General features: G+C 39.0%; 1 protein-coding gene across 1 annotated transcript in view; it reads left to right on the top strand.

Annotated features, from left to right (window-relative positions):
* Positions 1-26,706, top strand: part of LOC126258163 (transient receptor potential cation channel subfamily A member 1) — a 441,338-nt gene that overhangs the window by 328,771 nt on the left and 85,861 nt on the right. Inside the window, exons 13-14 of the mRNA XM_049955623.1 lie at positions 13,675-13,785; positions 14,523-14,630. Of these exons, the coding sequence (XP_049811580.1) occupies positions 13,675-13,785; positions 14,523-14,630 (219 nt within the window). The remainder of the gene's footprint in view (positions 1-13,674; positions 13,786-14,522; positions 14,631-26,706) is intronic.

The raw sequence follows: 26,706 nt of genomic DNA, 5'->3' as shown, positions 1-26,706 counted from the left end.
TGCAACAGTGACAATAACAAACGTAATTGTTGGGTTCAAATTAATGATATGAATATAGTAGAGGGAAACATTCCACATGGGAAAAATATATCTAAAAACAAAGATGATGTGACTTACCGAACGAAAGTGCTGGCAGATCGATAGACACACAAACAAACGCAAACATACACACGAAATTCAAGCTTTCGCAACAAACTGTTGCTTCATCAGGAAAGAGGGAAGGAGAGGGAAAGACGAAAGGATGTGGGTTTTTAAGGGAGAGGGTAAGGAGTCATTCCAATCCAGGGAGCGGAAAGACTTACCTTGGGGGAAAAAAGGACAGGTATACACTCGCACACACACACATATCCATCTGCACATACACAGACACAAGCAGACATTTGTAAATGCAAAGAGTTTACCTTTACTGATGTCTGCTTGTGTCTGTGTATGTGCAGATGGATATTGTAAATTTGCCAAATAAAGTGCCCAACAAAGAATGAAATGCAGAAAATACTCTGGAAGTTAACTTTGGGTCCAAAAAGCTACACAGACAGTTTGTGGTCAGTGACAAAATGAAATTTGAGACCATATAAAAAAATGCAAAATATACTGTTGCTAGAAATGTTGGCCAATAGTCCTTTTCCAGTCTGAGAGTAATGCTCTTGAGCTGAAGTAAGTGAACATGATTGACCTCTCCATTCCATCATCTGATACTCATATGTGAGACAGAACCACTCTGACACTGTGTGGGGAGCCATCTGTGGCCAACATCAGTGGCAAGTGGGGCTGTTAAGACATAAGACAGGGTGTTAATTGGAGGGCAGATTTTAACTTAAGAAAATCCTGATTGTACTTTTCAGACCATTGAGAACTTCTTTTTTATGGAGGCAGTTATGCAGGTGGGTTATGGAGGCTGCCTGGAGAATAAATTGGTCATAGTAGTACACTCCTCCCAGAAATACTTGAAGATCCTTAACAGACTGAGGTGCAGCCATATTCCAAATACCCTGTACATAGCCTAAATAATGGACTAAAGGCTGGAAAGAGGTACATTTAGGAAAGTTACACTCAAGTCTTTTCTGTATATGGCCTACAAAAACCAAATACAGATTGTGCAAACATTTCTCTATTGTGTGATCCATTATCAGAACATCATCAAAGTAACTCACACACACCTCTGCAAAACTGCGGGTGCACTAGCCATGGGGTGGAGGGGGAACACCTGTTACATCGATACAGTCTGAACAGAGAAAACTGAAAGCTTCTGTGAGTCCTAGCTAGAAGGCAATTAAAAATACACTCCTGGAAATGGAAAAAAGAACACATTGACACCGGTGTGTCAGACCCACCATACTTGCTCCGGACACTGCGAGAGGGCTGTACAAGCAATGATCACACGCACGGCATAGCGGACACACCAGGCACCGCGGTGTTGGCCGTCGAATGGCGCTAAAGTGCGCGTCATTTATGTTGGCGGCCGAGTTTAGGTTCGTTCTGCGCATCTGACGTCACAAAACACAGTCAGCCAATGAACAGAGAACGACGTTGCCACATCTCGACTGCAGTGCAGAGCATGGACGAGTGTCTTCAGTTTTAGAAACATTCAGTCATAAATAAAGTAATAGAACAAAAGCAATGTCTTGATAGCAGACATTCTTTTATAGAAAGTTCGGAAAAAGCATTCTTTATACCAATTGCTTCATATTCTATTAATTAATTAAACCAAACAAGCAATAAGACTCCTAATTCAGGCGATAGCAAGGAAAGGTGTTTGTATCACTCTCACGAACTGCTTTTTCGCAATAAAGAACAGCGGTAATTGTTTATTTCCTATTGTACTTCGACGAAGCGTGAGTAATTCATAGTCATACCAACAGTGTTTGTCAGTATTTTGCATGACGTGTTATAGATCTCATGGCATCATGTAGTCAGACGAGGTGTGTCAGCGTAACAGTTAAGGTGTTGGGCTACTACATGAAAGGTTACGAGTTCAAACCTTGTGTGGTGCTTATTATTTTCATTATTTAAAAACAATATCGAAGTGCCTTACTTCACGAATTATATTCGTTTGAATGCAATTTTCTGAAATTTCTAGTGCTTTGTCTCTTCATTAACCCTTTCGCTGCTGCAGACACGTGCTCGCCGCATTCCGCGCTGTGCGCGATTTTGTCATCACTGCACTGCTCGCCTGTGCAGACACATCATGTTCCGACTGCTTTGACACACTTATCATTCGATTTCACAAAAATTATTCGGCCCAAAAATTTGATTTTTACACGTCTTCTTGACTGATACCTTCCCCCCATAAATGACTTAATTTTCCAGAATTTAATTTTGTTTCGCTGTTCAACGCAGTTATTATGCAGCATTAAATGTAGTAAACCATTGCACGAAATTCTGAAGAGTTTGCAGAGGTAGAAGTCCATAGCGTATACTTTCCGTATGGTCGATTTTAGTTGCCACAATGTTGAGAATGAAATGTGGACAAGATACCTAAATTTCATATAAAATTTACTGTATAACAATATCTCATTTAATTTAAGTACGACATAGGTGTCGTATGTAATATTGAGAAATATTCCGTCTTTCGTGACTGTAATAAAAGTATTATTTACACCGGACGCATTTGGATTTATTTTAAAGCACTTCAATCAAGGAAAGGTATGGCACATACACAATGGTACTCATGTTCTCTTTCTTGTTTTTGTTCCACAGTCGCAGTTTTACCAATGGTACTTAAATACATTCCTCTTCTGCAACTGTAATAAGGGGCTTATTTAGACCAGACGCGTTTCTCTCTTTTGAAGCATCTTCAGTGGACAGTATTTTGTCTCCTCCATTGCCAAGTCACCTTTCGTAGTTTTGTGCTGCGGTAACACAATATTCAACGTTTGTGTTGGCAGATCAGTGTTTTAGCAAATAAATGATGTTTGTGTGTGCCACACACAAAAATTATATTTGACATAGCTCAGAGCACTTCACTGATAGACGGTATATTCAAGTCCTAATGTTTTCGTAAGTCCACAGTTTTGTTTAATGTATTTTGTCTACTTCCTTTTGATTGATTGAAGTGCTTTAAAATAAAGCCAAACGTGCTCAGTGTAAATAAAACTTTTGTTACAGTCGCGAAAGATGGAATATTTCTCAATATTACATACGACACCTATGTGGTACTTAAAAGTTTACATGAAATTTAGGTATCTTGTCCACATTTTATTCTCAACATTGTGGCAACTAAAATCGACCATACGGAAAGTATACTCTATGGACTTTTACCTCTGCAAACTCTTCAAAATTTCGTGCAATGGTTTACTATATTTAATGCCGCATAATAACTGCGTCGAACATCGAAACAAAATTAAGTCATTTATGGGGGGAAGGTATCAGTCAAGAAGATGTGTAAAAATCTAATTTTTGGGCCAAATAGCTTTTGTGGAATCGATTGATAAGAGTGTCGAAGCATTCGGAACACGATGTGTGTGCACAGGCGAGCAGTGCAGTGACAAAATTGCCCACAGCGCGGAATGCAGGGAGCGCGTCTTTGTAGCAGCGAAAGGGTTAATGCGGCCATGGTGGCTTTACTTCATGAACTGCGCGCTCCCCCCTAAACGTAAGCTTGTGAACTATGCTATAGTATGGCGCTGTTTCTATTGGCGCGTGCGTCGTGTGCAACTGGCAACGCAGCAATCTCCCGCGTCTGGGCGGGCATGCGCGAGCCGCCAAGATAAAAGAATTGAACTATAGCTGCGCAGCATTTGTGCACTGCCGCCGTCAGTGTCAGCCAGTTTGCCGTGGCATACGGAGCTCCATCGCAGTCTTTAACACTGGTAGCATGCCGCGACAGCGTGGACGTGAACCGTATGTGCAGTTGACGGACTTTGAGCGAGGGCGTATAGTGGGCATGCGGGAGGCCGGGTGGACGTACCGCCGAATTGCTCAACACGTGGGGCGTGAGGTCTCCACAGTACATCGATGTTGTCGCCAGTGGTCGGCGGAAGGTGCACGTGCCCGTCGACCTGGGACCGGACTGCAGCGACGCACGGATGCACGCCAAGACCGTACGATCCTATGCAGTGCCGTAGGGGACCGCACCGCCACTTCCCAGCAAATTAGGGACACTGTTGCTCCTGGGGTATCGGCGAGGACCATTCGCAACCATCTCCATGAAGCTGGGCTATGGTCCCGCACACCGTTAGGCCGTCTTCCGCTCACGCCCCAACATCGTGCAGCCCGCCTCCAGTGGTGTCGCGACAGGCGTGAATGGAGGGACGAATGGAGACGTGTCGTCTTCAGCGATGAGAGTCGCTTCTGCCTTGGTGCCAATGATGGCCGTATGCGTGTTTGGCGCCGTGCAGGTGAGCGCCACAATCAGGACTGCATACGACCGAGGCACACAGGGCCAACACCCGGCATCATGGTGTGGGGAGCGATCTCCTACACTGGCCGTACACCACTGGTGATCGTCGAGGGGACACTGAATAGTGCACGGTACATCCAAACCGTCATCGAACCCATCGTTCTACCATTCCTAGACCGGCAAGGGAACTTGCTGTTCCAACAGGACAATCCACGTCCGCATGTATCCCGTGCCACCCAACGTGCTCTAGAAGGTGTAAGTCAACTACCCTGGCCAGCAAGATCTCCGGATCTGTCCCCCACTGAGCATGTTTGGGACTGGATGAAGCGTCGTCTCACGCGGTCTGCACGTCCAGCACGAACGCTGGTCCAACTGAGGCTCCCGGTGGAAATGGCATGGCAAGCCGTTCCACAGGACTACATCCAGCATCTCTACGATCGTCTCCATGGGAGAATAGCAGCCTGCATTGCTGCGAAAGGTGGATATACACTGTACTAGTGCCGACATTGTGCATGCTCTGTTGCCTGTGTCTATGTGCCTGTGGTTCTGTCAGTGTGGGAGACAAAACTTGTTGTTATTCAAATTTATTGACTTCAATCTTAATCTGATCCTTAACAGCCAATGGAATAGGGGAGGCTTTGCAAAAATCTTGGATTTGCTGTTGGTTTTAAGACAACATGAGCCTGGAAGTCAACTGCTTCCCCCAGACTAGGTTCAGAAAATGGCGCATATTGCATGTGAAATGTATCGGTGTTGGCACAAGATACTGAAAAACTGAGGCATGTATGATGTAAAGAAAGTCTAAAAGCAGAATATGCAATGATGCCAAATATAGTCTCGACCAACGAATCTGCCAAAACAAAGAAAGACAATGATTCAGATACCTGATTAAAACTGACCATTATTTGCACACAACTCCAAAGAGGCAATTCATGGTGGATGTATGCCCACAAGTTTGGTTACACTATACCAAGCAAGTGAGTGACCAAACTAAAGTACATGGACTGGTTAATGACTGGGATTAATGTGCCAGTACTGAAAAGAAAGGTCACTGGAATGTTTTATACTGTTGCATGTAACAAAATTTTGTGCAGTGTTAATACCTAACCACTGCTGGAAATGTTATTAATTTTCATCGGTTGGGGCCACTGCTTTGTGCTCACCACACTTCAGCATATTTCCACAATGTGACCTTTACATAAACCCTTGCAGTCTCATGTAGAAGGCAAGGAAGAAAAGTCCACCCAACTGGAAAACCATGTGTTTGTGTCAGGAAAGATACCTAGCACTAGTCCATAATTGTAGAGAACATTACTAGATGGCCACCATGAAATGGAACCTCTTTACCATTTTAAAGTCTCTTACAGAAATGTGGTGCTCTGAATCACCATGGTGCTGAGCAGTTTTGGAAATGTCGAAGACAATAAAAAAAAATTGTTGCTCCACTTGTATTTCAAATATGCGTACGTTTCATAGCACATCAGCCAGGAAAGGATCAGATTGTCTTCGAGCTTGTTATGCATTCCTCATTGTCCGGGCTAAGCGACTCACTACATCGCAAATTAAATGTTCCATGTAATATTTACCAAATGCACATGTGAATTTATGTTTTTTACTCACCCCTGCAATTCCTCAATCCTAACTGCATAATTTAAAGCATCTGACTTGTGATGTAAAAATTCTAGCCTTGCTGCTACCTCACACATTTTGTTGGAAAAATACTCCAACAATAAAGCTAATACATCAGACTGTGGTAACTCCAGCAGATCAAACAATGGAGCTAAGTTTGACCTAGAAATATAACTGCCGATTTGTAGACAGTGAAGGTCCATTGATAATCTGGACATTTGACATCAATTGCTTGAAAATGCAGTGTGAAATTTTTTGACATACTTATTTGTCTTCGTGATCCTCATTAAATGGCTGAAATACCAGGGTAGTTGGCAGCACCTGTTGATGCCGCTGCTACTCGCAGTGCAGTTTTAGTCATTGTTTCTTCGAACTAGTTAAGCATTTGAGTAAGTCCTGATGCTGTTGTTTTTGGTTTTGCTGTTGCTGTTATTGTTCCTGTGCTTGTGTTAAGTACTTGATCAAGTTGTGGTGCTGCTCTTGCTACAGCTTAAGAACTGTAGTGCCCATGGTAACACGTGTTGAAGGAAAATTGCAATCTTCTCATTGCCAATATTGTAACACTCATTTTAAGCCACAACCTTAATTAACATAAATAAGCAAATAACTAATTAGTCCATGAAGAAGCAGAAACTGTTCATGAAAGAATCTTCATCAGGGTCACAATAGAAACTATTTGGAGGTTACTTCAACGTAGAAGGACTAAATTGCAGCATGAACAGCTGGTTAACACGTATTTTGTAAGCAAAATTCAATGTAGGCAAGATCTGCTGCTAACCACAAGTTCAAGAGTTACTGCATTAAACACACAGTACACTACTGGCACTGTGTAGCCCAGTTGTAGAGACAGTTGAGTAACAGTTAAATGAGACAGAGACCACTAGTGGTTGAACTTTTATTCTGGATACTTCACATGGTTATGTGACTAAGGTCAGTCACAGTGGCTCTGTTCCCATTGTAGGCAGCCTCACTAGATGTATGTGATGTTACATATATTGATCAATCATTTATACATTTAAGCTTACTAAAGCAATAGTGTGAAAAAGATTTTCTAAAGGAGTACTGTGAAGAAGATAGATATGTCTGGTCACATTAAATGTTTTGTTGATTGGTAGCCCAGATTTTGTACTCCTTCCTTACATCACTGTATCACCTTCTTTGTATATGTCACATTTATTTTATTTATGTGTTCTCCATGAGACAGTTTTCTAGTAAATATAAAGTTTCACTGTCATATTTGTGGTAGGCAACTTCTTTCTACAGGCAATGATTCTCATTAATACCCTAGTGCCATAAGGTTTATTTTGTCATCTTTTTCTGTGCTTTGTACATATAGTTTTCCCTATATGTTTTCATCTAATCACTGAACTGTGTGCAATCACTGAACTTCATGTAATCAGTAAACAATAGATCTAGATACCCCAAGCAGATCTGTGACTGAGATCATAACTGCACCAACTAACACAGTACATAGGTCAACATGACCCCAAGACAATGACAGCTGTACTGATAGACTAGAATGCTTCAAAAGATATTTAATATAAACAGAAGACAAAGTCATCATGCTAGAGATAAGTCAGAAAATAACCTCCAAAAATGAGGCAATATAGCGAGGGTGTTCATATTATTTTGTCCAACCCTGTGTAAAAATAAATATGGAGAATTATTGTGTTCTTGTACATCTGCTGTTGTGACTTCTCTACTGTGGTAATTACAGATCAGTGGAATGCTCAAGTTTATATAAAAATATGCAAAACATAAATCTGAAGACATATTTTCAGTTGTCTATTTATAAACAAGCATTATAGCATAACTTAATTTAATTTGTTGTATATACTCTTTTGATAGTGTCAGTTTTAAATTAATTATCTTTTAACTTCAAAGTATTACAACTAAAAATGTGATTGTGATCCTTGTAAACTGTTAACTTCGTACTTAACTGTGTAGCATTTGTTTCACTTGCCTTCTCTTACTTCCCAACCACAATCCTAATTTCTTTTCTTTTGTTCTGTTATAGATGCAAACCCCATGCAGTTCATGGAAGTGCTTTATAATTTCTCTTATACTTTCTTGAAACATTTTGTTGTTGGGAGTGAATGTAAATTTCTGTTCCAACTCTTGTAAATTCTTTTTTACTTGTGTCTCCCTGTCAAGAATACTTCCAAATTTCTTACTGTCTTCTTTTAATGAAAATGACTGAGTGTATTATAAAGTACACTGTGGCACATTTGTTGAGAGTTTCCGATTTTTACTTGCAAAATGGCAGGGAAGTATTTTGCCAGAAAGCATCTAAGGATCTCATACCAAGGAGCAGACAATACAAGAAGAAAATAAAACTAAAGAAATCAAACAGTGGAAAATCCAGGATGGAATGTAACAATATTATGAAAAGAAAAGTTCCCACTCACCATATAGCACAGATGCTGAGTCGCTGATAGGCATGACAAAAATACTGTCACAAATATAGCTTTTGGCTCATAAGGCCTTCATCAAAAATAGATTACAGACACAGACATGCACACTCATGTAAATGCAGGTCATCTAGTTTTGATGAAGACCTTACTGGCCAAAAGCTACATTTGTGACAGTCTTTCTGTTGTGCCTATTTGCGACTCAGAATCTCCACTAAATGATGAGTGGCAACTTTCGTTTCCATAATATTGTTAATAATAAAGAAAATTACATGCTCATAATTGTTGAGGAGTGAGTACCTGTGGAATAATAAGTCGTGAGAAAATAGTCACCAAAATAGAGGGTAGGCATTGAGGGACTGAAACTAGAAACATAGATCAGATAAAAACTAGAGATCAACAACAGAAGGAAAGAAGGGATTTGTGTCAGAGAAGAAGCAGCCAAAGAAAAAGACAATGTAAAAAGTGTGACACAAAATGAGGAACTAAGTAAATGTGTTGAAATGGGATGATGACGACAGGAAGTGGGACATAAAAAGGAAAAGGGGAAGCACAAGAAATGGATACGTGATTCAGAAAGGAAAGTATCTCATTTAAAACTGAATAGCACTGATTTTAAAATAAAGAGATTTATCTGTTCTATTGTCAATAAAGGTCACATATCTATTAAACTCCACCGATGTTTAATATCAATATTTAAAGGTTAACAATTCTAAAACCTACAGAAGAAAAAGTCACTGAAGCATCAATACAGTGTAACAGACAATTATTAACTGAAGAATCACAGACCATAAATGAGATATTATGTTGAATAAAGCTAAAAAATTGCTTGAAACTATATATTTTATCACCCAGAGTACTTAGAGAATTATATTTTCCAAAACATAAGTTGTGTTATGATATGTCCATTACATATTCTTCATGAAAATGCAATTGTGGAGTTTCAATGGAGCGACTGAAATGCAGCAAAATGAAGGAATGGAACAGCTCATGCAATCACTGTGACTTGTGCAGTGCAGCTACACTAAAAATGATATAGCATGTTCACATGTTACCCTTGTCAAGTGCACATACTGCTTCATTCACTATGTTTTAAACACTTTATTCAAACTCCACATTTGTACTTCGATGACAAATAAGGGAAGAACATACACCAACTCAATAATTTCTCTTTTGGGTTATGTGACTCAGTAAACACTGCATGTGTTGTTTCAAGCATATGTTTAGCTTTCTGACAAATAATACCTCATTTATGACTTGTAAATCTACTAGTCATAATTGTCTGTTACAATGTGTTCTTTTTTCGGTGACCTATGCTTCTGTATTTATTAGAATTGTTAACATTCAAACATTGATTGTACACAAATGCAGAGTTTAACAGATAAATTACCTTACGGGTAAACTCTATATTTAAAAATCATTGTTATTCTGTTTTAGTTGCTCAAGCTGAAAAAAAAAATCTGAGAAGAGAGATGATTAATCTAAGTTGGACTTATGCTTGGTTGAAGTAGACGATACACTGCTGGCCAATTTCACACTTCCACAATTTTGGAGATACTGGAGCTATGAGGATTTAATGACCCAATTATTTTTACCACAATTGGAGCTATATGGTGAATGGTTACCATTACTCTCACCATTGTTAATATACATTTCTGTTCAAGTGAGTAGTCAGATATTCACCATTCCTAATGTGAGGAAGGGCAAGGGGTTGAGGGGTGATACAGAAGAAAATGTGATGGAGTAGTGAAGAGTTACTAATGAGGAAGAGGTTGCCAGAACCAAAGAATGTGATAGGGAAATGTTTCACAATTTCACAACCCAGAGAAGTTTTTTATTGTAAGGAGGATTTATATGGCATGATTTACAAAGCAGCCACTGAAATTAAACACATTGTGCTGTGCAAAGTACCCCTAACAAAGTAGCCCTTGGACACATTGTTATTTATTTGTTTACTTATTGTCCACGTACTTTACCTGTTATTTTCTAGCTAAGAGTATTGTACATATCATACAGTTTTATATACAAACAGGTTGTACAGCATACTGTAATATCTACAGAAGCTGGACAAAAATACAGAAGTGCCAAAAACAAATCACATTATCATGCCTAATATGGTGTAGGAAGCCCACTGGCATTCAAAACGCCTTCCAGTCATTTGAGAATGGATGAATACAGGGTTATATAGTTTTCTTTCTTCAAAGCAGTAGGAAGTTCAGTTCATGATAATAGAGGTAGATAGTGACCATGCATCCTTCTCTCCAAAGTTGACCATAAATGCTCAACAGTAGTGAGGTCTGGTGACTGAGGTGCCCAGGGTAGATGGGACATCCTCATCCTCACAAAACCAGTCCTGGCTGATGCGAGCTGTGTGAATGAAAGGACATGATCAACCAAAATTGTCACATAATTTTCGGCAGTAATGTGACCTTGCAGAGTAGCCACAGGGCCTATGGAATACTGTGATATGGCTGCTCAAATCGTCACCAAATCCCCACCATGTTTTGTTCTTGAGATGTAAGCTCAGCCAGAAGTTGAAAACAGTGTGAAACAAGACTCATATGACTAAACAACAATCTTCGATTACTCCATAGTCCAGGTTTTATGGCTTCAGAACTATGTTTCCCTGTTACAGATATTTGCATCCCTGGTGAGTGGTTTTGGAATTATAGTTCACCTTCCTATTCCCTGCTCCTGTTTTGTTGTTTTGACACTGACAGGATTCATGAGTATGACATTCAGTTCTGCAGTGACTTTTGCAGCTGTCATCCTATTATTTTTGTCACAGTCCTCTTCAGTGACCATCTGTCACAATCACATAACATAAACTACCACCTGTGTTGTGACTTAGCAGATGATGTTTATCCACTTTCCCTGTATGCAGTATTGACCTTCAGTACAGTGCCTCTTGAGACACCAAACACTTTGGCTATCTTGGTTACAGAAGCAGGCACCGTATGAGCACCAACAATTTGTCCTTATTCAAAATCACCTAGCTCTGACATAACGCACCCACAGCTACACAAAACACTGTTCTAACCATGACTGTCACTTCCAGTGTACTGAGGACACTGCAGAGTTTCATTTGTTATAAGAAACAATAGCACAACCTGCAGATTTGGCTAGTCTCTGCAATTGTGTTCAAGCTTGTGTTTCTCGCGGTGCTTTCATATTTTTGTCCAACATTTGTATGTTATGATTGCATTTGATTTAATAAGATATTGGTACTAATTACAGTTATTGTAAAAATATAGTTACACTCAAATACAGGATCATATTCTCAAAACATAAAACAGGACTTAATTGTTAAATATTTTCCATGTGAATACTTCCTTTACCGAGCTATGTAGTTTACTTCTGCCTTCTTACTAGGTCCACTCATTCCCAGTTTGAGGTTTCATTGTCCTACTTAGAATTTTTAGCTCATTAATACTGGATCATCATATATGTCCTTATGAAGACACTCTCTCTCTCTCTCTCTCTCTCTCTCTCTCTCTCTCTCTCTCTCCTCCATAGATGATAGAAAAGAACTGCTGTGTGAGTATAGCTTCACTGCAAATAGTCCTGAAAACCTGCTCATCTACAAAATCTGCTGTTTGGAAATTAAGATGGTCTCTAAACTTATCTTTTTTAAATCGAGGACTCCAGAAATCTCATTTGAAACCAATTTTTTGAATGAAAGACAAGGAAAACATCAGTTTTTAGTATATGAACATTCTAATGCATATAGTAAAGAGCTCATTTCTTAATTTAAACAATGGAAAATCCTGGATGGAATAACAACAATTGGAAATGATAGATTGCTACTCACTACATAGAGGAAATGTTGAGTCACAGATAGGCACAATGAAAAAAAAAATATGTTTTATTTATTCAGCTATTGAACTATATTCTTTATCAGAAGAGAGAATAGTAACAAAGGAAACTAACAGAGAATAGTAACGAAAGGACTTAGTCCAATAGCTACATGCAAACAGCATGCTTCTTCGTTGTGCCAGTCTGCAGCTAAGTGCCTCCTCTATCTGCTGAGAAGCAACTTATTTTTTCCAGGTGATGTTTCTTAGTTTATTTTATTTGTTGTCTCAGATCTTCAGTGTTTGTTTCTTACAGCTTTTCTGTTTTCCTTCCATTTTCTTTCATCTTTTTCCTTTTAAATCATCAGGTTTATAAGTAGTCCATTAAAATTCTTAATTCCAGTTATACTTTATATGTTCAAATATTGAATAATAAAGTCATGAAACATTGATTACCTTAATATTTCCATAGACATTTTCACTACTTTTTTCCAGTCCTGATTTTCATTCATTTCAGATTTTAATTTCCATCACTTCTTGTAAAAAGTAATGGGTGAATAATGAACGATATAGGCTATAATGTTTCATGTTCTGCATTCACTATTCACCTATAACATGTAAATCTTTCCTGTAAATTGATATTAGTGCAAATACTTTATGTTTTTGTATGAATATGAAGAACATCAATTAATAAGTAGTAACCCAGTCTACCACATTGGCTATTCCATATTCATGTGACATATCACTCATGACTATGTTCCTCACAGCCTGAGGGTAATTGTTTGCAAGTGAATAGTCAAAAACATAATTTTTGTAACTGGGCTGTTTTGTCCTTTCTTGCTTTATAATGACAATAGCATTTTGTGCAAAAAGCATCATGCTTCAGTAGTTACATACTACACAGTTGAACCAGGCTTTACAGTCTTTGTGTACTGTATAGTTCTATTTCTATTTTGTTACACTTACCAACCCATCATTTCTCTACATTTATGTTGCTCCACTCAAATACATAATGTAACTTGGGAGAACATACGATGAAACAATGAGATATTTAGCTCACTAGATCAGTGACTCATGCTGAAGAAAAGAATTGACCTGCAATTGCTGGAAAAGAGTGGGAAACTGCAATCTTTTACTTCAAACACAGGTAGTGAAATAATCAGAAATGTGCTCTGTTTTTAAATTCATATTTTTGTAGCATTTTTACTGAAAGTTTTGTGTGTTTTTGATGTTGTGTGATTAACAAATTATTTTCAAATTTATATAAAGGCTGAATAATGTAAATCTGTCACAGGCATTGCAGCACCAAAGTTATGATTCAAGTGATTATGATACACAGTATTGATGCAATTCATAGTTCTCTCTTTTCTCCCCTGCTTTGTTGTATATAAAACCTGCAAGTGTAAAAGATGTAACATACACAAATATTGATGACAAAGATGTGAAGTGTAGATTCTCAAATTGTCACTATCTTTTCCTCATGATTTACTAACGTCTACAGATCAAATACAACTTCTCGTGCCTGAAGTGTCCTTCAGTGTATGCACAGGTGGATGAAAAAACTGGTGATGCACTTCTCATTTCAAAGCCAATTCCTCTGTCGGCACTTAATGTAAGTTCTTCATAGGGTTCCTCCTCTGCATGGAAAGACGCAACAAAAGCCGTTTCTTCAGGTTGCCTAGATACTCATCTCTGTCAGAGAATGGTTTTCCAGTTTGCAAGTAATAGTGTAATGCTGGTCATGTGTATTTAATTAAAACTTCTCATCAATAAAATACATTTTCTCTGGTCAACAAAATTGTAAAGAGGGGCAACATAGTAAAAACTGTTTGTTGGTGGTATTTTAGAAATGGTATGCCACACAGAGCCTTTGATATGTGTTGTGTTATCTGCTTTACTGTGGAAGTGTAGGAATACAAACAGTATACATGTATCTGTATCTTTAACTAACTCTTATGTAAATGAACCAGTATCTGATTTGTTAGTGGTGTAGGTGGCAGTACAAAAACATTAAATGCAGTGTATGGTTAGGGATAGGTCATTTATAATTAAAAGCAAATAAATAAAATTTTTGGACTCCACTGCAGCATTAATGTTTACATGAAAAGGTTATTAAATGCTGAATTATGAATAACACAACTGACAATACACTATTACTTGCAGCATCATTATATGTCTGCTTTAGCCTGTCTGCTTCTTAGTTGTACAGTAACCAATGCAGTAGAGCTGCCAAATGCTGCATCTGTATCTGTGTTACCCTCATTAACTGGAATGCTAATCCTGTCCTCTAAGTAGAATTTTAGCTGAATGTTAGTTAGAAGAAAAAAACATGTTATGTATTGTGTGCAGATAAAGTATAACTTCGAATACTACCAATACTCACGTGAGAAGATCGTTAAACAGAGGGAGCTGTTGAAAGATGAAAAATGGACTCCTCCTCCCTTAAGTACTGTCAATGTAAGTATGCCTTTTTTCTTTTGCTGGAGAATACATCATATGAATCTGTAAGTGCTTAGATCTCTCATAAAATGTCTTGTAGATATAGAGCTGCTTGATGATATTAAACATTAAACTGCATGGACATTTTGCTGTTATTATATTTTGTAAGGAATGTATTCATAACATTTATACTTACTCCAAAGTAAGGAAACTAGAATATTAGCAGTACTAAAAATCATTGTAAGATGTATTGCGAAATGATTTTATTTTCTCTACATGTTCAATCATTTTATTGAGAAAGAGGATCAACGGGAATCACATTTGTTGATGCATAACTATTGCATATTGAATTATACAGATCCTAGAGGTCATCTGAGGCATCATATTGAACCGAATTTTATTATCAAGTTACATATCTGAGAGATCATTTGAGGCACTGTAAGGGTGAGTACAGTTAGGATACACACATACACAACAAATTATTAATTGTTGTAGCATTACAAATATCAATATATATCAGAATAAATATTTACAAGGCATTTACTACTCAAAAATAAAGTTAGGGTACACACATACACAAGTTATTAATTGTTGAGGCATTACCTATATCAGTATGTTAAAGATATAAATATTTACAAGGCATTTACAACACAAAAGTAAAGTATGACTTACGTTACTTCTCACTGATGAATCACGTCCTAATGCTACTAGTTCAATAACAAACACTTGTTACAATCATACCATTTTCTTGGCCTCAATTAGAAACTCAGCAACTTCATAAGGACCCAGTTTAATAGAAAATCTTTGATTTTTCTTTAGAATTATTGATCTAGTAGCTCATTTATAAACTAGGCTAAGACATTGAAGAAGTTAGTTGATTTGTTTGTAAAATGCCTCTTTTTTTAAATTTATTTACAGTGGAATGATTCTAGGTCATGTTTGTTTCTGATATTGTACTTACAACACATATCATACTTCTGGTGTTTACGATAGTTCTCCTTGATTTACATTACACACAGCAAGCTAGATAATGATGTGAGAGTCATAATCTTTAGTTTTCTGACACTAGCTAGGTCTTCAAAGGGATATGGATGCCATGCTAAAAATAGGGCAAATATACCTTTACTAATTTTACATACTACTTTATTTGTGTGATTATCTCAAGGCAATTTGGAATCAATTGCTGTCCAAAAGAAATTTACAGCACTTAATTCCTGTTCAAATTGTTTGTTATGGTTACACATCATATTTAGGTCCTGTGCTGTATCTTGATTGAGACAGAGGGAATTTGCATTACACAAACCTTTCTCAGTATCACCAATCCATCCCTCTCATATTTCAATATCTCTATTATTTTTGATGTTATGCAGACAGCTAGATCAGTGACAAAAAACTTCATGTATATGGTCCTGTTATGGTGTATGACAAGTCATCAATTTAAATAATGATGATAATAATAAGGCTGGTACTAGTCCTGAACCTTGAGGGATGGTTGCATGCACTGACAGATACCCAGACTCTGTACCATTTACAACAATCTCTGCATTCTACTATTTAAATATTTTGCTAATACAACAGCATTTTCTGTAAGGCTATAAAACTGCAGTTTATTTAATAACATCTTGTGGTACACAGTGTCAGAAACTTTTGAAAAGTCAAAAATCTGTCCTAAACCCATGTTCTGCTATCTATTTGCTTGGATGCACTGTGCCAGAAATGACATTGACTTTAACTATACACATTCATAATCTGAAACCAAACTGACTATTAATGAACATCTTTTTATCTTCAAAGTGATTACAAGTTGTTTATTTGATACATCTTCAATTACTTTTGGTATCAGTGGAACTATTGACACAGGTCTGTAATTGTCACAAATTGAGAGGAGATTTTTGTTATGAAATGGGGTAACTTCTATATAGTTCAGTTTATATGGGTACTGATCTTCCAGAATGTGTGCATTCACTACGTGTTTCAGTAGTTCTGCCAGGTGAAATGATACACATTATAACATTGCTGTACTTAATCAGTAAATATTACTACTGATGCTGTCTTTAACTAACTGCACTTACATGCTTTGCAGTATTTTCCAAAAAATTCATGTGGCCAGATGGCTGTGTTTTATGTGTTCATGTCTCTATTATTTCCTGTACCATATCATTAAAATATTGAAATACATATCACTCAGATTGCTGTATTCTGTCTGCTTACCCCTTTTGTTCTAAACTCATTGTTAATTTTCTTCACATTTTGGCTCAAATTCTATTTACAGATGCGAGTATTATTGCAACTTCTTTTTTAGGATCTTACTTTTTTAGGTCTGACTAAATCTTTTCTTTTCACTTCTTAACATTTCTTTATGACGTAACAACCTGTACAGCTATATTAATCATAATACTGATCATAGATTCTATATAGTGGAGATGCTGAGTCGCAGATAGGCACAACAAAAAGACTCAAAAAATGAGCTTTCGGCCAACGAGGCCTTTGTCAAAAGTAGACAACAAACAGACCCACACACACACACACACACACACACACACACACACACACACACAGGCACATGCAAGCACACTCAAATGCAGCTCACACACGTGACCACAGTCTCTGGCAGCTGAATCCAGACTATGAGCAGCAGCACGTCATGGGAGAGGCAATCGGGTAGGGATTAGGAGCAGGCTGGGGCAGGGAGGGGTAGCAGGATAGGTGTGGGGTACTGTAAAGTAGTGCTAGTGGGAGTGATACAGGGATGATGTGGAGAGAGGGTATGACAGCTAGGTGCAGTTGGGAGGTTAGACGGAGGGCAAGGGAGAGAGCAGGGGTAACGGAGAAGGAGACTGGGTGCATTGGTGGAATAGAGGACTGTCTAATGCTGGAATGGGAACGGGGAACGGGCTAGACGGATAAGGACAATGACTAATGAAGGTTGAGGCTGGGAGGGCTTTGGGAACATAGGCTATATTGCAGGAAGAGTTCCCACCTGTGCAGTTCAGAAAAGCTGATGTTAGTGGGTAGGATCCAGATGACACAGGCAGTGAAGCAGTCATCGAAATGAAGAATGTCATGTTGGACGGTGTGCTCAGCAACAGGGTGGTCCAGTTGTTTCTTGGCCACTGTTTGTCAGTGGCCATTCATGTGGTCAGACAGCTTGTTAGTTGTCATGCCTACATAGAATGCAGCACAGTGGTTGCAGCTTAGCTTGTAGACCACACAACTGGTTCCACAGGTAGCCTGCCTTTAATGGGATAGGTGATGTTAGTGACTGGACTGGAGTAGGTGGTGGTGGGAGGATGTATGAGACAGTCTAGGCCTGTTACAGGGATATGAGCCATGAGGTAAGGGACTGGGAGCAGGGATTGTGTTGTGGCCATTCATATAGGCAGATGGCATGTTGGTTGTCATGCCCACATAGAATGCAGCACTGTGTTTGCAGCTTGGCTTGTAGATCACATGACTGGTTTCACAGGTAGCCCTGCCTTTGATGGAATAGGTGATGTTTGTGACCAGACTGAAGTAGCTGGTGGTGGGAGGATGTATGGGATGGGTCTTGCATCTAGATTTGTTACAGGGATATGAGCCATGAGGCAAGGGGTTGGGAGTGGGGGTTGTGTAGAGATGGATGAAAATGTTGTGTAGGTTCTGTGGGCAGTGGAGTACCATTGTGGGAGGTGTGAGAAGGATAGTGGGTAGGGCATTTCTCATTTCAGGACACGATGAGAGGTAGGCGAAACAATGGTGGAGCATGTAATTGTTGCTCCAGTCCTGGGTGGTACTGAGTCACAAGGGGACTGATCCTCTTTGGCCAGACAGTGGGGAGCTGTTGGGTGACTGGAAAGATAAGGCTTAGGAGATCTGTTTTTGTACAAGATTGGGAGGGTAATTACTACATGGACATGACAACCAACAAGCTGTCTGTCTGCATGAATGGCTATCGATCAACTGTGGGCAAGAAACAACTATACCACCCTTTTTCTGAGCATGCAAACCAACACAAAGTTCTTCATTTCAGTGACTGCCTCACAGCCTCTGCCATCTGGATCCTTCCCACCAACACCAGCTTTTCTGAATTGTGCTGATGGGAATTCCCACTGCAGCAATATATCTTATGTTCCCATAACCCTTCTGGCCTCAATCTTCATTAGTCATTTTCCTTACCTATCTAGCCCCTTCCCTGTTCCCATTTCCAGCAGAACACAACTCTCTATTCCCTCCCATGCACCCAGACTTTTCAGTTCCTCTCCTTTTCTGCTACCCCCACTCTCTCCACAGCCCTCCTTCTATACTCCCAACTGCACCTAGCTGCCCTACCCTCTCTCCACCTCATCCCTGCATGCTCCCCACTTTACCATCCTCCATCCCTACCTTGTTATCCCAGTCCATCCCCAGCCCAGCCTCCTCACCGCCATCCAGTTGCCTCTCTCATCATTCATTTCTGCTCGTAGTCTGCCTTCAGGTGCCAGAGACTGTAGTCGTGTGTGTGTGAGTTGCATTTGTGTGAGTGTGTGTGCTGCTAGAGACTGTGGTCATGTGTGTGTGAGAGTTGTGTTTGCATGAGTGTGTGTGTGCTCGTGTGTTTTTGTTGTCTCATTTCGACAAAGGCCTTCTTGGCTGAAAGCTCATTTTGTAACAGTAATTTGTTGTGCCTACCTGCAACTCAGCATCTCTGCTATATGGTGTATAGCAACTATCCTTTACATAATATTGTTACATTCCATCCTGGATTTCCCATTGTTTGATCATACATTCTCCTTTTCTTCAGTACTCCTTCATCATACACATTATTACATTTATTTATCTTTTCCTCGGGTAATAGTTTACAAGGAGATACACACTGTGGGGCTCAAACCAGAAGTTATCTATGTATTTATTTACACGAAGTGCCAAAGAAACTGGTATAGGCATGTGTATTCAAATACAGAAATATGTAAAGAGGCAGTATATGGCACTGTGGTCGGCAACACCTATATAAGGCAACAAGTGCCCAGCACAGTTGTTAGATCAGGTACTACTACTACAATGGCAGGTTATCAAGATTTAAGTGAGTTTGAATGTGGTGTTATAGTTGGTGCACGAGCAATGGGACACAGCATCTCTGAAGTAGTGATGAAGTGAGGATTTTTCTGTGCAACCATTTCACAGGTGTACCGTGAATATAACGAATCCGGTAAAACATCAAATCTCCAACATCGCTGCAGGCAGAAAAAGATCCTGCAAGAACGGGACCAACAATGACTGAAGAGAATTGTTCAACATGACAGAAGTGCAACCCTTCCATAAATTGCTGCAGATTTCAGTTCTGGGCCATCAACAAGTGTCAGCGGGTGAACCATTCTATGAAACATCATCAATATGGGCTTTCGGAGCCGAAGGCCCACTCATGTACCCTTGATGACTGCATGACACAAAGCTTTATGCCTCATCCCTGGCCTGTCAACACAGACATTGGACTGTTGATGACTGGAAACATTTTGCATGATTGGGCGAGTCTTGTTTCAAATTGTATCAGGTGGATGAACGTGTACAGTTATGAAGACAGCCTCATGAATTAACGGACCATGAATGTCAGCGGGGGACAGTTCAGGCTGAAAGAGGTTCTGTAATGGTGAGGGGCATGTGCAGTTAGAGTGATTTGCACCCCCTGATATGTCCAGACAGGACTCTTACAGGTGACATGTACATAAGCAACCTGTATGATCACCTGCATTCGTTCATGTCCATTGTGCATTCTGACGGACTTCGGCAATTCTAGCAGGACAATGCGACACCCCAAACATCCAGAATTGCTACAAAGTGGCTCCAAGAGCACACTTCTGAGTTTAAACACTTCTGCTGGCGAGCAAAGTCCCCAGACATGAACGTTATTGAGCATATCTGGAATGCCTTAAAATGTGCTGTTCAGAAGAGATCTCCACCCTCTCATACTCTTACAGATTTATGGACAGCCCTGCAGATTCATGGTGTCAGTTCCCTCCAGCACAACTTCTGAAATTAATCGAACCCATGCCACTCTGTGTTGTGACTTCTCCGTATTCACGGGGGCCCTACACAATATAAGGCACATTTACCAGTTTCTTTGGCTCTTCAGTGTATTTAGCCTATTGGTAACATACAGCATTGTGTACAAGATTATACTGTACCTGACACAAATCAGTTAATGGGCTTTTCATTTGTTGCTGATTTCAGTATAATGTGTACAGTTCCTGTAGTCTTCTTAAACAACACAGCTACCTCAAAACTCGTTTGCTATATTTCGTGGTAGGAACATAATACTTGACTGCACTATAGTCTTGGTGATGTACTTATGGTACCGGAATTACTGTCCCAGTTTGATCATGTTGGTCATTTCTCTGGTTTAGCTTTTCCAGATATTGTGTTCAGATTTTGCCTAGGATACTTTATGAGTTGGTATCTGTCACACCAAGATCGTTTGCAGAGTTTAAATGTGGCTTCCACTAATCACAATCATACTGTGACATACACAGGTCTTTTTAAACAGTTTTCTACTCTTTTTTTTTTTTTTTTTTTTTTTTTTTTTTTTTTTTTTTTTTTTTTTTTTCAACTCTCTGTACTCATACATGATAGCTAGTTCATCCAATTGGGAATCCATTCTGAGCATGCTGCTCCCTCACATACCTTGCTAGTTGGTGCTCTCTTGTTTGATGCTGCACATCACTATCACAGATACCAAGACAGAATTACCTCTCATGACAGAATATGATTTCATGCCATTCATTCCTTTAATTGCACTTTTATTACACCATTTCAAATGGGATGCATGTTAATGAGATGAGAGATGAGTGCTGACATGCAGCATCCTTGCTTGTAACCCAGTTTTCAGCAAACACTTCAGGATGACTGCTTGTACAATTTGGATGTCAGTTTGTGAGTCCATATTCCATTTCCTCCCAGAACCAGGAAAATAATCCTGTGCAATTTCCTTGAGTCACCAACATTTGTATACAGCTAGTATCTCACACCAGTGTAGTGAGTAATTCTCTGAAGGGGCCACCCTGCTTCCTGTAGCTGTTCAATTAAGATCGAACTGAAATTTAGACAAATCCACAAATTCTGATATTTGTTATCATTGTAGTATGTCCACACTGTTTAAGAATCCAATATGATGCTTGAAACAACATACCATCCCTTCAGAAAGTTGAATACATTTGTTATGAGTGCAGCATGTTCATGGGAAGTTCTATGTTAATATTGTGATGTTTTCAGTGTTAATAAAGAGTATAAAGGTAAAGTGTCACTTTTCATCAGTTATTTTGTTCATAATAAACACAAACAAAAACTCAATCATAATATTTATTGTCATTTTTTTTGTCACCAATTACAAATGTAGAGTAACATTATTCCTGGTGATAACAGAGATCATATTTTGGCTTTGATTTTGTGCATTTTCGTCCTCTGTTTTCTGAAGACAACCTCTCTTGATATGCTGAAATACTTAAAGTATGCACTTTCTTCCCATTTCTGTGTTGACTTCGAGTCAGATATTCTATTTATACACTTTCAGTTCATTAGCCCTCTTTGTCTTCATAGTCATAAATGAATTACAGAATTGTTCAAATATAACAAGGAAAGTTCTGGCAGAATGTAAATAATTTAGGTGTTAAGGAGACCACTCCAATCATTCTTCCAAATGCTAGCAAAGTTATTCTTTTTCATGTGCCTATTGACTCAGTGGTCCTGCTCTTTGGTTTGTTTGATACTCCATATGATTACTTTTACTTTGCTACTCTCAATTTCACAGTCCTGAGTTATTCATGAGTGTCCAGTCACTTTTGAACCACTATGAGCTCCTACATACCGCTGCATTTCTTTGGGTTTTGTGAGAGATCTTTCTATCACTTTCTGCTATAGTAATCATTAAAGGCTTCACACATTGCCCTTTTGTTGAAAAGCATTTTTGTTGTACTGAGAGTCATAGGCTTTTCAAAAATCAAGAAATCTTGCTTCTACCCAATTGCCTTTATCCATGGCTTTCATAATGTCATGTTAGAAAACACATGTTGGATTTTGCATGATCAGTGTTATTAGAAGGTCGTTCTGTTTGAGGAACCTCATTACATTAGGGTTTAAAATGTGTGATGACTAACTGAAACCCTTAGCTGCCGACAGGTGTTGTTGATATACCTCGATGTGGACAGCTGAAAATTTGTGACCCGACCGGGACTCGAACCCGGGATCTCCTGCTTACATGGCAGACGCTCTATCCATCTGAGCCACCGAGGACACAGATGAATAGCGCTATTTGTCTGTGTCCTCGGTGGCTCAGATGGATAGAGCGTCTGCCATGTAAGCAGGAGATACCAGGTTCGAGTCCCGGTCGGGTCACACATTTTCAGCTGTCCACATCGAGGTATATCAACAGCACCTGTCAGCAGCTAAGGGTTTCAGTTAGTCATCATTTATTCCAGGGAAAAGCTGCACAGTCATCAACAGTATTCTGTTCTTTCGAGAACAGTTACTGTATTCATATATATAGTTAAAGGCTACCCAGCCATTGACCTTCATCTGTGCGAATGCGCACAGGTTGCCCAAACTCTTACGGGAATCACCAAAGCATGTGCGAGTAATGAGTGAATGGGCAAATGTCTATAAGGTACATTACATATATAGAATTGTGAGCAGTTGGGAATGTGAGTCTCACGGGAAGCGTGCAAGGGATAAGTCCCTGCAGTCGTGCTATTCACTTGTGCCCTCAGTGGCTCAGATGGATAGAGCGTCTCGCATGTAAGCAGGAGATCCCGGGTTCGAGTCCCGGTCGGGGCACACATTTTCAGCTGTCCACATCGAGGTATATCAACAACACCTGTCGGCAGCTAAGGGTTTCAGTTAGTTATCATTTATTCCAGGGAAAAGCTGCACGGTCATCAACAGTATTCTGTTCTTTCGAGAACAGTTACTGTCTTCATATATATATTTAAAATGTGTTCTGTGATTATAAAAATTGTCAATAATATTGGATAGCACTTTATTGGATCACTTGTGTTACACTTATTCTAGATGGATGTGGTCTGTGCGTTCTTGCAAACACTGGGCATAGTAGCCTATTCTAAGGATCTAGGTTACTATGAATGAAACACACAAAACACTGGTGTAATATTCTAAGAATATTGTGTATGTTTCATCCATAATGTATAAAATATTATACCAAGAACTGATGGAACAGTCAATCAGTCCAGAATATGTTTTTGTATGATGTGAAATAGAAATATTTCTGACTAAGATTCGGTTTTCGGTATTTGTGAGACTGTAGTCTTTCCTTCTGGATGACCTGAAGAAATTTGGCATAATATTTATACATTAAATCAGGTCGTCATATGTATCCCGTGTACTTGTCCATATCTTTGGGAATTGTTCACCTTCTGACTAGAAGCAAGGTTGTACTAGGTATGTGAAAAATTTAATATAAGGTTCCATGCTTTGATGGTGGTGGAGCTAATCTACTGATTAATGAGGATTCACAAAAGGCACTTTCCACAGCCTGCTTGACAGCACCTTCCCAATAGGATGCTACAATTTTTGTTTCTGTTCTCTGTATATTGTGTTTACATATGAGTACATGGCAGATTTGGGGCTTGAGGAGCCTGGTATGGCATGTTTGTTCATCCTGACTCTCATGTACCATTTTTATTTATGTCTGAAGTATTTCTCCCTGCAATTTTTAGAATTTTAGGTGATTTTTAACTGTGCTGGGGAGCATGTATATTTGGATGGATGAGAGAAAGTGCACTTGATATTATTATTTCCTAAAATGCATCCAATTCTGATGGATGTGGAGCCAATGTAAAGAAGAAAGGTGATTATGGATGGTTCTTCCTGTGTGTGCTCATCTGTTTACCACTGCCATCTGTGATGGTGAATCAGGAATGTTGCTAACAAGTATATACAGAATGAACAATGTAATAGCACACTTGTTCATCAGATCACTGATAATGGCATTATTAATTTGGCATGGAAATATTCTGTTTTGACTGTCCTGTCCAGTATGACACCCAACATTTTTTCCTTCCTGGAATTAGCCTTATGTGATTTGTGAGAACCACAAACAAATGTATTCAATCTCAAATAGTGCACACAAGAGGCCTGTTTTTACCTCACCTGAAGAAAACAACTATATCAGCCGTCAAAAAATATGTGCAAAAATGGAATCATCAACTTGCCTGTTAATCAAAAATGTGCTGCCAGTCTAACATTCTCGTTTTTGTCTAACTACAGTTGTTACTGTTCAGTATTTAAAATAAAGTTTTTGTGATAGAATCTGTGTGTTCATTCTTTATGTCATATGTCAAAAAATGCAGATATCACTTTAAAGTTGCATTCATTTGTTGTAGCTTCCATTTTCTTTTATGTAACATGACATTTTTAAAAATTTTTATTGTTAGACCAGTAAATATTATTAATATTTAAAATGCATTACAGTGTGTAGTGCATTATGAAGTAATTACATTTAATAGGATCATAACATCTGTTTTGACTTGGACCTGCCTTGTCAATACATACATGCAATGGGGTCGCATTCAAAACTATAGAATATTACAGGAGTTTCAAACATACTTTTACCGACTTCAGGGATAGGTTCCTTACACCAAAACAAGAAAAAGGTCCATATAAATGTATGTCTGAATATCCTTCATTTTTGAGTTATTAATGAAAGTCGACATTCAGCAGCTTCCTAGGTACAATCCAACAACTCTACTTGGCATTGTGTGGCTAGGGAGAACTGTCGCTGGTGAGACTTGTGTACATTCATCATTCACCTGTCTTCAACATGTCCATTGTGTACATGTAATATAGGTAGTGAGTCGACTGAAAGCACTCCATTGAACATGGCAGGATATTCATTTTGTGAGCAAGCAGACATATTTTTATGTTTGGCTGTGTGAGTAGTAACAGACATGAGGTTGCACGACTGTATCAGACAGAATTTGCAGAGCAAAGACAGCTGAGTCATCCAACCTTATGTGTTGTGTTGCATTGCTGAAACAGGGTCTATAGGACCATATACTATTGATCAAGGAAGACCACATTTTGCTCATATGCCTGACCAGTAAGGGTACATTCTATGGGATGTCAAGGAGGAGCTGGGTTCAGTGCAAGGCAAGTGGGCCTGATGCATGGTACATCTGCAAGTCCAGCATGAAGGCCTTTTACCTGCCAGTCATGCACAGTGGGAGAATGTATGCTGATGGTTAGTTGCACAAATTGTCAATCTGTTGTTTGTCTCTTCAGTTTTGTTTACAGATGAGGCAACATTAGAAAAAGATGGAATAACAAATTTCCACAGCCAACACAAATGGATCAATCACAATCATCATGCTACAGTATGGGCTAGATATCTGATAAGGCCATACATTCTCACTGCATGTCTTGCAGGTGCTGTCTACTCCTCCAAGACCCAGTAGAAAATGTGCCCTTGCAAGTAAGAGGAAACAATTAGCTTATAGATGATGGAGCTCCAACACATTTCAGTCTGAGCACTCAAGATGCAGTGACTGGTATCTACCTTGACAGATGGATATGTAGAGAAGGACCAGTTCCATGGCCTGCACATTCCCCCAACCTCAGTCCTTTGGATCATTATCTCAGGGCACCTTAAATAACTAGTCTATGCAGCGGATCGTCTGGATGCACAAACCCTTCATCGATGTGTCTTGGAAGCCTGGAAAACCATTCAAAACTGTTCGGGAGTATGTGAAAGTGTGTGACAGCTCATGATTCAACAAGGTGCATGCACGTTTAGAAGCAAGAGGAGGACATTTCAAGGATTTATTATGACTAAACAAACACTATTTTTTGCCTTGTGTCACAATTTTATTATTAATGTTACTGTACAGCCTAGGTTATAAGCCCATTTTTAAGTACCTTACTGGTTCCCAAAGATGATAATGCACAGATAAACATGATGACCAGACAAAGATAATCATCTCAACTTCTTAAGGTGTCAGTCCATAGCTTAATGCAAAATTACGTCAGTGACCATTTTTTAACAAATTACATATGTTATTACACAATTCAGCAACTACACTAACATGACAGGACTAAAGTTATGCATCAGCCAAGAACTTTTTAACTACGATGGACT

Source organism: Schistocerca nitens, chromosome 1 (genome assembly GCF_023898315.1).
Source record: "Schistocerca nitens isolate TAMUIC-IGC-003100 chromosome 1, iqSchNite1.1, whole genome shotgun sequence".
Lineage (NCBI taxonomy): Eukaryota > Metazoa > Arthropoda > Insecta > Orthoptera > Acrididae > Schistocerca > Schistocerca nitens.
The sequence above is the reverse complement of the archived record's forward strand: the minus strand, read 5'-3'. Positions and strand labels throughout refer to the sequence as shown.